The following is a 13,406-nucleotide window of genomic DNA, read 5'->3' as shown; positions in this document are numbered from 1 at the left end:
CTTCAGGTACAGCAGGCTTACCTGTACTATTAAATATACTGAAAAAATCTTTACAAATAAATGTACAATCTGTGGCAGGCTAACAGTTTACAAGGCTAATGATTATAACATGAAATGATGAGGATAACGAAAGGAAACATTTTTAATGGAGCTCTATTTCTACATTTCTGCACACATACTGCATAACTACCTCTGATTCTCATCAATAAAGCTGAGCTGAAGTTTCTCGTCTGTTAAAGGAAACGTATTAAAAATGATTGTGTAGTCGGTTAAACGATTGATTTCATATCACTGAAGCATGTGTGGAATATAATAGTGCACAAGTGTTTTGACAGTCAGACGAAAACACCGCAGAAAAAAATATGTTGTTGCTTTTGTGCTGCAGGTTTGTGATCAGTCGGAGTTTGACCTTTTCTTCAAGGTTGGCAAACACAGATGTGTGCAGGGACGTACGCTCAGTCGCACGTCAGCCAGCAAATCGCAGAATCCTGCTTTCACGTTTTCCTTTTCTTCATCGAACAGAAACAAACACTGATCGATTCCAACACGCGGACGCAAAGAAAGGCAGCGAGGCCTGCTCAGTGCCGCCCGCTGTCAGACGTTCCCAGAGTGTTTGAGCGGACAGGAAGTGGTTAAAAACCTGGTTGTGTTCGTGAAGGTTGGGTTTGCTAGACCGAGTCATTTCACATAAGGCGAGTTCATCAGCCTGCTCTCATCATCAGAGTCAGAGGCGACGTGAATGTCTCCACGAGCCGTGTCCAGCTTCAAGCCACAGTTTTCTCCCTTTACCTGCTAAATCACCATGGTAACAGGTGCCGAACACCTCACCTGGTCCGGAGCAGGTCATGTTTTACTTCAGCACGTGTTCGGAGTGGTGATGGTGTTATGACTGCCGCTTTACTGAAGCTGCCTGAACGTTCATTTGATGATTTGAAACACAAAACGATTTTGACTGTGATCTGCTGCTTCCTGTTTCCTCCTCTCTGTGATTGGTCACCAGATTAAAGACTGTGCAGCAGTGTTACTGTTTCTTTTCTAAATGTTACTGCTTTTTAAGCTCTTTATAGATTTGAATCACCATTTTATCATCTTCATCTGATAACATCTCTGACTCATTTTGTGCAGAAGAGTCAGCCAACACTGGAAATACCCTTTCCTATGTGAGCACGCTGAGAGCCAGAAGCAGAGAGCCCGGGTTAACGGAGAAAGTTAATAACCACCGTCGTGACACCGACCACCTCCAGCTCCGTCGAGCGGGTCACACGTCTCAGCGCGTCCTATCAGATTACAGCACCGTCGTTAGGTGGCTCCTTTGTCTGCGCACTGTAACTGTTTATGGCCCCCTGGTTTTCCTACGCACATCTGCAGCCAGATGTCTGTGTCTTTACTACAAACCCAGCTCGCCGTGATCTGGATTCACATACGTGAGCAGGATAGGTGATCACATGACGTCCATCCAGGCTTTAATCTTCACGCTCACGGCATCTGAACACTCAGCGGTGCGACTGATGTTACAAAGGAAGATTAAACCATAATATTAAAGAAATATGAAGAAGGTAACGTTTTAAGTGACGAGGTGAATAAAACTGGAAAAAAGTTAAGGCTTTAATAAAACTGATCATATTTGAGGCCGTGACTGTCTCATATCACAGCTCTGTCATTACAACAGGAGAGACTCTGATGGAGCAGTTTTTTAAATGAATGTTTAAATGTGTGTAAGACAGTTTTAGTCTTTTATTTCAAGAGTCTGAGAGGAAAGAATGAAAGCTGAATCCAAACACAGGTTTAAGCCACATTCAAATTTAACACGAGTTCAGCAGGTTGGAATAAATTAGCTGCTGTGGTTTAAGATACTCGTGCTTGTAGAACAACAGGATTGTCAGCCAGCAGGAAAAACACAGACAGGAATAAAGTTCGTCAGAGGATTGCTGCATTTCTTACTGCTGTCTGTCACTGAGCTCTGAGGTTCCAGGAATGGTGACGCTATTGCTGAAGAATTGATTGGTATGTAGGCGAGATGTCATAGCTGCTGACCTCTAACCTGGAACAGGTTACCATGGTGATTTATCCCAGTCAGAAGTTACAACCTTTACAAAACGGAAAACTCAGGATTAAGCCTGAAGTTAGCCAGAAAAAATCAGGCTTCATAGTTCAGACCTCGGGCAGGTTCATGTTGTTTAACCAGTCGTGACTGTTTACTGCGTACTCTGAGACACCAGACAACAAACCGGATTAAAGATGAATTTCACTGATATTATTGTTTTATTCATATTTCTATAGATATTGGAAGAATTTGCCGACAATAACTGCGCAGCCGTCATCAGCACCGTGTACCTGCACACAGGTGGGTTACCTGCCTGCCCGTCAGCCACCGCTCTGCATTCAGATCACAATCACAGCAGCAGCCAATCACAGCTCAGAGACGAGCAAAGAATTTATTTGTTTCACAAAAGATGGAGAGTCAGATAACGCACACACACACACACAGCAGTGCTTTTTCCTCTCTCATTGCAACATTCAAGGTTTTTCAGGACTTTCTGTCAGAGGAATGAAATGAGGTCACTGAGACGTATCAGTGTGTGTTTGTGTACATGTTTAGACATCTTTGTGAGGACAGAAGAGTGCAATGTTACTATACTTATGGGGACAAAATGTCGTCCACACGGGTTTGAAGGCATGTTTGAGGCTCATGATGTGGTTTTAGTGTCAGGGTTACCGTTGGGTTAGGTTAGGGCTCAGGGTTATGGTAGGAGGCTAGGGAAAGCATTATGTCAATGAGATGTCCTCGTTAAGATAGAAAAACAAGCGTGTGTGTGTGTCAGTATTGAATTAGCTGTAATGAGTGAAGTGCTGCTGACTCGTCTCTAACCACCTTCAGCATTCAGCACAATCAGGGTCAGTCACTCAGCACTGAGACCGTTTGTCCTCTTGTTGATGCTCTGAATCCACCAATCAGCTGCCACAACACTTGTTACAAATCTGAACCCAAACTAAGTCAACAAGTCTGCGACGAGCATACACATAATCTGATAATCTGATAGCTTATGGTTTAAGGGACACAAACAACTGAGGGTTTGGCTTAAACTGAATAAGAATGCTTCCTGCTGAAGGTTATCAGCGGTCATAATTAACAGCAGACAATGAAGAGTGAAAAGACCTGTCGGTCCACCTCCGCCTGCCAGCGTTCTCCTGCAGCCTGAGCAGCATCGGCCTGCAGAGCTGCTCACAGCCTGACGCAGAGCTGTGTGTCGTACTTTCAGCTACACAAACACGGTGACACTAACCAGCAGCTGCAGGCGTTGCTATAAATCTGACAAAGCTGAACCGATGAAGGCGATCCCGTTCACTGAGCTCGGTGCCAGAGCTTTGTCTCTACTGTGACGGCCTGTTCACAGCCGAGCTCCTCGACAATGTCTCAGGTGAAACGAATCCAAACACGGTGATGAAGTTAATGTGGAGCTTCAGCGGGAGGATCAGCGATGTGTCTCATGTTGTTCTCACGTCCATCGCTCCTCTAATGAATTGTGAGTGTTTTCTGCTGATTTTAGGAACCCCGCCATTCTTCTCTGCTAACTCTTCTCCTGCTTTCTTTTCTTGTCATCTTTATTTATGCAGCCCTCATTGAAGCAGCTGAGCCCTCCGACAGGAAAGACTACGCTCAGCATAAACTAAAGTCAGAGCGGTCGGCGTCCTCGCTGTGAGGCGGCAGCTTCTTCACAGAGGACAGAAATCTATCTTCATAAAAGATCAAAGACGAGCAGACGGGAAAAGAGAGGAGCCGAAGATGGAGAGCCATCCTCGCTGTGACCTTCAGTTTCTCTCTCAGACACAAACACAGACAAAGAGACGAAAACAGAGTTCAGCCGAATTCACAAAACACCCGAGAGATGAGCTGGGTTTGGGATCAGGATGAACACACACACACACACACAGACAGATAAATAAACAGATGTAGAATTCTACAAATATGTCAGATAGATGTTTGTGGATGCGATCCTGCCATTGTTGTTTTTATTAAATTGTTCCTTCACGTCTTCAAACTCACAAACTCGTCGCATGTTTTTAACAGGGTTTGCTGTGTTACTCACAGTGGTGTCACTGATTTGAAGCATGTTCAGGTTTCTGTGATGGAGAAATATTATAAACATGCGTCACAGCTGCTTCACATCACTGTTTTTTCATATTTGGTTAGAATAAGTCGTTTGACTGTCGCTCTCCTGATCACACTGACCTGCTTCAGTGATCCTACAGAGTGGAGCCTCTGCAGTAAAGCTGAGCACAGAAAGCAGCCTGCAGCACACAAACAGCCGTTTCACATGCGGTTAACACCAATCATCCACCTCGCAGTGATCCAGCCTCACCCAGCGACGAGCGCACGAGCTCCACGTGGATATCTGAACAGCAGCGTCTGTTCCTAAAGCTCAGACTGAACGATGACACCCGAGCCCGTCCTGTTTCATCAGTTCTGATTGTTTTGGATTGACACAGACGTTTCTGTCTTTATCCGACAGTTTATTTAAGCAGAAACAGGCTGTGCTGCCAGGGTGGAAATCGTTATTCACTCCCAACAATAAAGAGCTCAAACCAATAAAAGCTCACGGTGAAACTAAGTGAATGAGATGGAAATCAATGGTTTGCAGTGGTCACCTTCCCTGCAGCAGAAACTCGATCAATGACAGCTTCTGATCACTCTGTCAGGCCTCGTCTGAGCTTAAACTGCTGTTAAGTGCTTTCATCGATCTTTTTAAAAACCCGACACAGAAACACGTGAACAACGATCGAGAGCTGCACGGGTCCAGCCCGGCGAGCACCGAGGGCCGTCACCGTGATGCCTTCGCTTGTTTTTATGACTGTTGTGTTTACATTCAAACTGTGACGTGGCCTCGTCCTTTTAAAACGGTCGAAGTGGAAGTAAAGACGGCGTGATGTTTAAAGCTGCGCGGTGAGGCCTAACCAGTCTGTCTGCTGAAGGGTGCAAAAGTGTTCATATCAGCACCGAGATCCAAACTTCACACCTCAACTGCAGGGTGGAGACGCCCAATTTACCCAATCACCACCTGCAATCAGTGTGTGTGTGTGTGTGTGTGTGTCTGTGTGTGTGTGTGTGTGTGGTACAGATGTTAGTTCATATCAGACTTCATCCTGTCATGTTTACGGGAAACAAGACTGAAACTCAGAGAAGACAGACAAACATAATGTTGTCCTGCAAAATGCCACGACAGGAACACACACACACACACACACACACACACACACACACACACTGTCTTCAGGAATGTCTCAGCCAGCTGAGAGGGGCCGTCTAAACGCAGCCTCAGCAGGTCTGAGCTCAGCTGAGAAAATCATCGTTCTGTTTCCACATGAAATCATTTTCAGGCTCTGAACTCGTGTCTTCAGAAACATTAAGTGTGATCCGTCAAACCGGTTCATCGCTCTCTCAGTGCGCATGATGTCATGACAAAAGCACATATAGAATGTGTGTAACAGCAGTTTGTGCAAACTGGATTAAGTAAGTGTTGCAATTCTGTTGCATGCAGCTTTGGAGGCAGACCGGGGAACCGCGGGGCTGCGGGTGAAAGCTCTCTGCACGACTTGTTCCATTTGTTGCCTCCAAATCTTTTCTTCCTCTGTTCACGTGTGTGCGCACCAGTTTTATGCACAGACACACAATCCTGTCCGCCATTGGAACCTCCTGAACACACCAACATCAGAAACTAATCGTTAGATCTGCAGGGTGTGTGTGTGTGTGTGTGTGTGTGTGTGTGTGTGTGTGTGTGTGTGTGTGTGTGTGTGTGTGTGTGTGTGTGTGTGTGTGTGTGTGTGAGGGTGTGTGTCCTGCCTGCAGCAGTGTTTGCAGGTCAGAGCGAGACTGTGCTTGCCTGTGAGATGGAAGCTGCTTCACTCTGACTCTGTCGCTGTTTCAGGAAAATTCCAGAAGGGCCCAACGAGTTTTCCCTCTCTGACAGCCAGCATGTGCTCCGACCTTTGGTACGCTGCTCCCAACCACACAGATAACCTCTCTTTTGGGTTGGCACAGAGTAACCTGAGCGTTTCACCTAAAAAGGATCTGATAGGCGCAGGCTGTGCGGCCCTGCAGCCTGACAGGAAGCTCTGAGTGAGCGAACTCTGCAAAGACCATCAGTTGTTTCAAAGAATTAATCAGTTAAATCTGATGATATTTGACTGAAAGTAAATGAAAAACATCAAATCGTCAGCTCCATGTCATGTCTTTGTCCTGTCTTCCTTGCTGGTGGCAGCAGATGGCCCCGCCCCTCCCTGAGCCTGGTTCTGCTGGAGGCTTCTTCCTGTTAAAAGGGAGTTTTTCCTTCCCACTGTCGCCAAAGCGTTTGCTCATACGGAGTGTTGGGGTTTCCTCTGTTGTATTATTGTAGAGTCCACCTTACAAAGTAAAGCACCTTGAGGCAACTGTTGTTGTTATGCTGTATAAATAAAGCTGAATTGAATCCATGCACCACAGTGGATTTTAAATCAGTCAATCAAAATGTGACTGAAGTGCTGACTGTCAGCTTTAATTCAAGGGGTTTAATAAAAACACTGCATTAGCTGCTTAGAAATCACAGCCGTCCACAGTGTGACACTTTCACAGGCTCAGAATCAGCTGGACAGGTGAGGCCTGTTCCCTCGTTGTTCCCTGAGTCACATGAAGGATCTGAATTTGATCCCATCCAACTTTCCTGAAAGTGTCAATACAGGCTCCAAACAGACTCGGATGCTGAAGGAGGACGTCCTAAACTGTGTCACTGTACAAAACCTCATGGACCTGACTGTATGTCAGGAAACCGTTCTAAATGATTTCACTGAGTGATGCTTCAGACCAGTGAGCATCCATGTGGTCACCTCACCCTCAACCAGAAAGTCACACAGCAGTCTAAGCAAAGTCTCAGTCACCTCCTCCTCAGCCACGAGGACAAAGACGCATTTCTAAGCCAGCTGAGACACTGAAACTCTCCCGATATCCTGAGTCTGCCCTGCAGCTTGTTCCAGGAGGACATACATCTCAACTAGGAGCTTCCAGGTGAGTCAGGTAGCTGTCTCAGTGTAGAAGAGCAGCAGCTCTCCTCTGAGCCCCTCACCCAGTCTCTAAGGTGGAGTCCAGAGACCTTTGAGAGGAAGCTCGTTCCTGCTGCTGTGTCATTACATGCAGTTTGTGACAATCATCAGCTGTTTATCTTCCATGCAGATACCTGCAGGTTGCAGGTGTGAAGCCCGATGAGGGCTGCGTGTGAGCTCCAACCTTCAGAGCCCGACCCAACAGAGACAGCAGGTCGTGAGAAAAGCCTCTAAAGCACCGAGTGGGTTTTGTGTGATGGCGTGCGGGCACGCAGGTACACGAGTGGCCTGTATAATCCGGCGAGCACTTTCTCAGCTCCATTATTGACATTTTTCACATTCCTGCTCTGAAAATCCCACAGGCTGCTCTTGACGGGCGAAATCTACCACACACAGCGTCTCTCATTCATTACAACAACAACAAGGACTTAACTCGCCAACGCGGTTAGATTCAAGTTCTCGTTCCCACCTGCAGCTCCCAGCAGTCTGGAGCGATTCCCGTCAGTGACTCAGCACTGGTGAAAATGACATTTCAGCATGACAGCTGATATCTGTGTGACTACCTCAGTGAAACTGACAGAAGCCAAAAACAGCTGGGACTCACTCAACCACCTAAACACAGGTTTACACACCTGTGGAAACACCTGAGTGTTTACATGCGGTGAAAACGACCACAAAGACGCACAAACCCAAAGCAAAGTATCATCACCTTCATCTACACACACACACACACACACACACACACACACAGCTTCAGCTCTGCAGGTGGCTTCTTCCTGTTGTCTCCAAGCGCTGCTCACAGGGAGTCAGTGATTGTTGGGGTTCAGTGATGACAGTGTGGAGTTGTTACAGCAACTTAAAATAATTTAACTGACTACAACAGGGTGGTGGTGTGGTGGTTAGCACCATCGCCTCTCAGTACGCAGGTTTGAATCCACCATCTGGCCTCTCTATACTCCTCCCACAGTCCAAACACGTGATGTGAGTGTGGACGGTTGTGTGTCTGTGCGTGTGGCCCTGTGATAGGCTGGAAGCCTGTCCAACGTGTACCCCGCCTCTTACCCTACGCCAGCTGGGATGGTCACCAGTGGCCATGAACTGGAGGAGAAGAAGAAGGATGTGCAGGTGGAGAGCACCGCCGCTATGACACGATGCTGACACGTTCAGGTACCATCACATCAGACGTCCTCACACACGCACACAAAAGCTCAATCATCAGTGTGTGGTTCGCTTTGCTTCATGAGGAAAAGCTCAGCGTGTCAGGCCCCTCCTAAACCAGCAGCCAATCAAAACTCTTGAGGCTGGACTCGGAGAGCTTTGAGAGTTACACCGCTGACCTCGGCTCAGTTTTTGGGGTGTTTTTCAGTTGGGCCGATTGTTGTCGTATTTTTTTGGTCGGTGCAGCTCAGCTGGGTATGTTAACAGCATTACCATGGTTACCGCCAGGCTCCAACGTCTTCTTTATTATTGGAGTCGAGTTTCACTTACATACACACAAAGGCGGACACACAGGCACACACACTGCCAAGGTCTTTCCAAAAAGTCAAACTCAATGGGAACTCTCACACTCACACACACACACACACACACACAGATGCTCTGTGCAGCCACAACAATCAGTGTTTGATGATTTACTGCAGCTGAAGCTGGATCAGAAACACAGAAAGCGAGCAGCTGCTCTCTCCCAGCACACACAATCGGCTGAAAGTGCAGCCAATCAGAGGAGGAGCTGGTGTCATCACAGACACACACTTAAAGTCTCCGAACAGCTCAGTCTAAAAGATCTGATCGTTTTTGTGTTCAAACGTACAAACTGAGAGGACGCTGGCGTGTGTGTGTTTGTGACAGAGACTGGGTCAGCGTGAGACTTTAGTTTGTTAACTGGTAATTATGTGACAGTGCAATGAGCTCATTTACACAGTAACATGAAAGTAATGCAGCCAGTTACTTTCTCTGGCAAGTAATTAAGTCATCTACTCCATTACTTTTAAGGAAAGTAACTTGTAATATGTAACACATTACTTCTTCATACAATCTTCTTTTCTTTTTGTGCTTTAGGTCATGAATATGTAAGCGCTGCATTTCACAGGACATATTTCCTGAGGCGTGTTTCTGGTAAAGAGAGTGTCACCATGGCAACCAAGAAAACAAAGAGAAAAAAACATGGCAGCCATTTTTCTCAACCCAACCAGCGCATCGTCATGACAAAGCGACACATTTGTACCTGCTTATATATTTAAAGCGAATACCAACTCTGAAACACACACACAGCTTTTTGCTGTTTAACGAGCACATGATGAACTGATGAACTGTTGTGTTCAGGGACACCAAATAATGTTGTGGAACGCGAATCAAAATACAAATTGTTTTCTGGCAAAACAAGACAAGGTTGTGATTATCTCACCAACTGCCATGAGACTGGGTTGACTTGTTTGGTCGCCATCTTTGGTTTAATGACATCAGAGAGAATTGAACCCTCAGTCTTGGCCTGCAGGCACTCTGTCTGCCTGAGCAGTGAAACAACAGCCCAATCTCAACAATGACAGTCACACAAATACACTCAGACTCACTCAAATCCTTCTGCTAATCAAATTGTGGTTGAAACAAAGATGGAACACAGTCAGCTGTTTTCACTTATTACACACACACACAACACAGATAAAACTCTTATCTCAGCAGAGCAGCCTGATTGGTCTGACATACACTGAAATCTCCCATAATGCCCTGCAATCCAACCAGAAACTGTCAAAATAAAAGGTTAATCTGACAAATTCTCAAAAATGCAACATTCATTTATCAGCTGTGTCATTTCCTGTTCTTTCTGAGGAGCAGGTTAAACTTCCTGAGGAAACACCGGGGCTGATGGGAACTGTGGCACACAGGTAAGAAGGACTCACCTTCTGACAAACATGAGATCAATGACAATGATCCATTAGTCTTACAGGCTGGATTTAATCCTGGATAAAGTTTTTGCTAACGTTCCTTCCTGTTTACATCCTGCCTGCTGCTGTAGTTTATGATGCGTTCAAAGAAATGTTGTATTTTTTAAATGTATTTCTTTCTAATGTGAAGCTCCTCCCCTTCCTGCTCAGGGTTTCCTCCTCTTGTTAATAAACTAATAACTGACATCACATCCTGCCTTATCTCTGGGATCTGTTCCCAAGACCTCTCGACATGTTTTTCCAAACTGGGTTTAAAAGTGAACTTCCAGCACGTTCCTGGATGCAGTGCAGGAGGACATGCAGAGGCTGGTGTGGCAGAGGAGGGCTGGGACAGGAGGAGATGGAGGTGGATGACTTCTGAAAGGAGCAGAAAGAAGAGGAAGAAGATCTGCTGTGTCTTCTCTAAAGTCTAACTTGCATGTTATTTATGATGCTGAGCCTCGTGTGCTCTTTCCACTCTGAGCTGTGAGTGGGGAGTTCTTCTCTTCCATTAAGTTAGATTATCGCGTCGGTAGTTCCCACTGCAGATGTGGTGCGGGATGTGGTAAACCCACAGTGCTTTTCCAGCCTGTACAACCTGCATTCACTGTTTCACACACACACACACACACACACACACACACACACACACACACACACACACACACACACACACACACACACACACGGTGCTACATGTGAGGTCTGCACAGAGCCCAAAGGATGCTGGAGTCACATCCTGTTCACCTGTTCTCTAACTACCTGCTGCCGTACGTCCCACCTCACAGCAGCTTGTCTGCTCACTGAGACACTGTGGACTCGTCCTGCACACGTCACAACTTCTCACAACCAAGATATACAGACTCGTGTGTTTATGGGTCAGTAATAAGAGCTAAAACACCATGAGCCTGGAGCTCTCTGCTCTGAGCATCCCCACACTCATCTAATCAGACTCCACACTGACCCACTCCACCCAGGGTGTGAACTCATTCTCCGCCTCCTCTCTGATTTTGGACTGTAATGTTGTCTTTATGATCTGCTGTTGTGCAGGTTTGTGTCTGTGCAGAATAATGTGTTTGTGTTGCTGTAAACCTCGGGTGTTTCACTCAAGTTACAACAACAATAATCACACAATGGTTGATTAAAGCTCCGCCCCTATTGTTGCGGCCGAGCGTGTGACACAATCACTGATTTCAGTAAAGACCACCGACAGTTGCGACTCTTTTTATGGAAAGGTGGAGGCGAGGAGAACACCATCACAGAGCAGAGCAGGCATCAGTGTCAGTAACAAAAGAAGGAGCTGGGTGGAGGTGGGCTGCAAAGCAGCTTGCAGATGAGCAGTAAACAGTAGCTATATTTGAATAACAAAGTCCCAAATGTGACCAGAGGAGCCTGTTAGACCCATAGCAGAGAGCAGAGTGAGCGCCCTCCACCAGAGTCAATGCTTTGTCTGACAGTTTTAATGAAACTCACATGGGCTTCTTCTTTGCTCCACCTTTCTGCAAACTTTCATTCAGCCTGATGCTTGTATGCATTGTGAGTCATGCAGACAGACTAATCGCACTGATCACTGCTCCAAATCCAAACATAAACGCAGGTATTACATAAATCCAGTTTTCACGGCTCCAGCTGTGGAGCTGAGATCCTCACGCTGCAACATTTTCCACCTTTCACTTAAAGCCTGATTATCAAACTATTTAAAACACACAAAGTCACGTCAGCCTCTCACATGTCACGTGCCTCATCATTATTAGAAGTATTACAGATGAACTAACTGCACTCTGATGTTCCTGTGTTGTTTGGGAGACACATGTTCTCTGTGGGGAAGATGCGAGCTTTGGCTCAGATGCAAAGCAAACACGAGAGGAAATGAAAGTTTAATTGGCGATGAGCGTCAGTGTGTGTGAGTTTAAACGTTCTCGTCTTCAAACGGAGCCGCGAGCTTCCACAAACTTTCTCCACACATGGCTCCAGCTCTGGCTCAGACACACACTTTTTACTGTTTATTACAGGTGTGTTAAACCTGCGATCAGTCCTCGACGCTCACCTGAGGAGCTGTAGCAGACAGCAGACTGACCTGCTGCCCGCACACAGTCACCTTTAAAGGCACCTGATTTGTGTCTGTTCGTGCTTCTTTATTCATCTGTTTTTAACTGTTTATTTGCTTTCTATCTGTTTTTCAAGTATCTTTAAAACTGTGTTATTGTACTGACATTATAACCAATCCGCTCCTTTATCCCCACTTCAAATATTTTTACTGAACTATTGTAATATTTGCTGCTGTCCTCTTGGCCAGCTTACTCTTACAAAAGACATTTTTAATGTTAATGAGATTTTTTTAACTTCATAAATAAAGGTTATATAAAAGTCACTGCCAAAAACTGATCGCAGCTTCTACCTTGTTACACGAATGTTGTTTGTGGCTCAAGATGACTTCATGTCATCCATGAGGGATGCATTTGACACATGTTTCACATATTATAGCCCAACAAGTTACTTATAGCAGTTTAAATACGAGCAATCAGTTTTTGGCACAACACCGGTTTCGGTCCTAACAGTCCTCTCACGCTTCTTTCATTTCTGTATCCATCCTCACTCCCTCCCTCTCCCGGGTCACATCCATCCGACCCCTCTGTGAGATGTAATCTGCCCGCGGGCCTCCTGTGAGTGGCTGAAGCACCTCCTGGGGAGAAGCTGAGCCCCCTCGGTTGTGTCTGAACCCGCAGAGCAGTCTGACCTGTTAATTCCAGTTAACTCCAATTTAGAGGCTCGTACTTCCTCCTGTGAGTGATCCGATCGGCGGAATCACTCTGATGTTACATTCATTTGATATCACGGAGGAAAAAGTCACTTCCTCAGCATGTACAGTAACTTTAAAGGTTTAACCTTTAAGACCGTGTATAGATCTGTGTCCTGACTCTGATGTTCGGACACGCGTGTTTTCCTCTGTGGAATACTGCCACTGACTTTCTGATCCTGAATCTGCTGTAATGATCATTTCTGCAGGCTGTCTCACTCTGACTCTGAAACCACTTTGCTCCAGTTTCTGTACTTTTACACGAGCTCTGAGACCCCAGATCACATGTGTGATCCCGGCGCCAGAGGAGCAGCTGAGCCGCAGCGGGTGCCCTCAGCGGAGACACACCAACTTTCCAACCCTCCCCCGGAGCTCCGTCCCCGGTTCCTACCTCTCCTGTCGGGAGTGGTGCAGCAGCAGCGGCCGAGCAGCAGCAGCAGCAGTGCCGCTCCTCCTCCGCAGAGAAGCTTCATGTCCGCGATTCGATTCTAACTCGGGTACTCGGAGTGTGCGTGAAGTGCGTGGACGGACTCCTCCATGAGCAGCAGGTACAGCAGAGACTGTGCGATCTCCAGAGCGTCCTGCAGCTGAGTGACGGCTCCGAGCTCGGAGCGGGG

General features: G+C 46.5%; 1 protein-coding gene across 2 annotated transcripts in view; it reads right to left on the bottom strand.

The window, feature by feature from the left end:
• LOC134634084 (melanoma receptor tyrosine-protein kinase-like) overlaps nt 1–13,406 on the bottom strand; it is a 39,438-nt gene extending 26,032 nt beyond the window's left edge. For both annotated transcript variants that reach the window (XR_010094816.1, XM_063483145.1), the window contains exon 1: nt 13,181–13,406. Coding sequence is in view for 1 of the 2 variants with exons in the window: in XM_063483145.1 (XP_063339215.1) it covers nt 13,181–13,262 (82 nt within the window). In the remaining variant the exon portion in view is untranslated. The remainder of the gene's footprint in view (nt 1–13,180) is intronic.

This window comes from Pelmatolapia mariae, linkage group LG9 (genome assembly GCF_036321145.2).
Source record: "Pelmatolapia mariae isolate MD_Pm_ZW linkage group LG9, Pm_UMD_F_2, whole genome shotgun sequence".
In the NCBI taxonomy this organism is placed as follows: domain Eukaryota; kingdom Metazoa; phylum Chordata; class Actinopteri; order Cichliformes; family Cichlidae; genus Pelmatolapia; species Pelmatolapia mariae.
The sequence above is the reverse complement of the archived record's forward strand: the minus strand, read 5'-3'. Positions and strand labels throughout refer to the sequence as shown.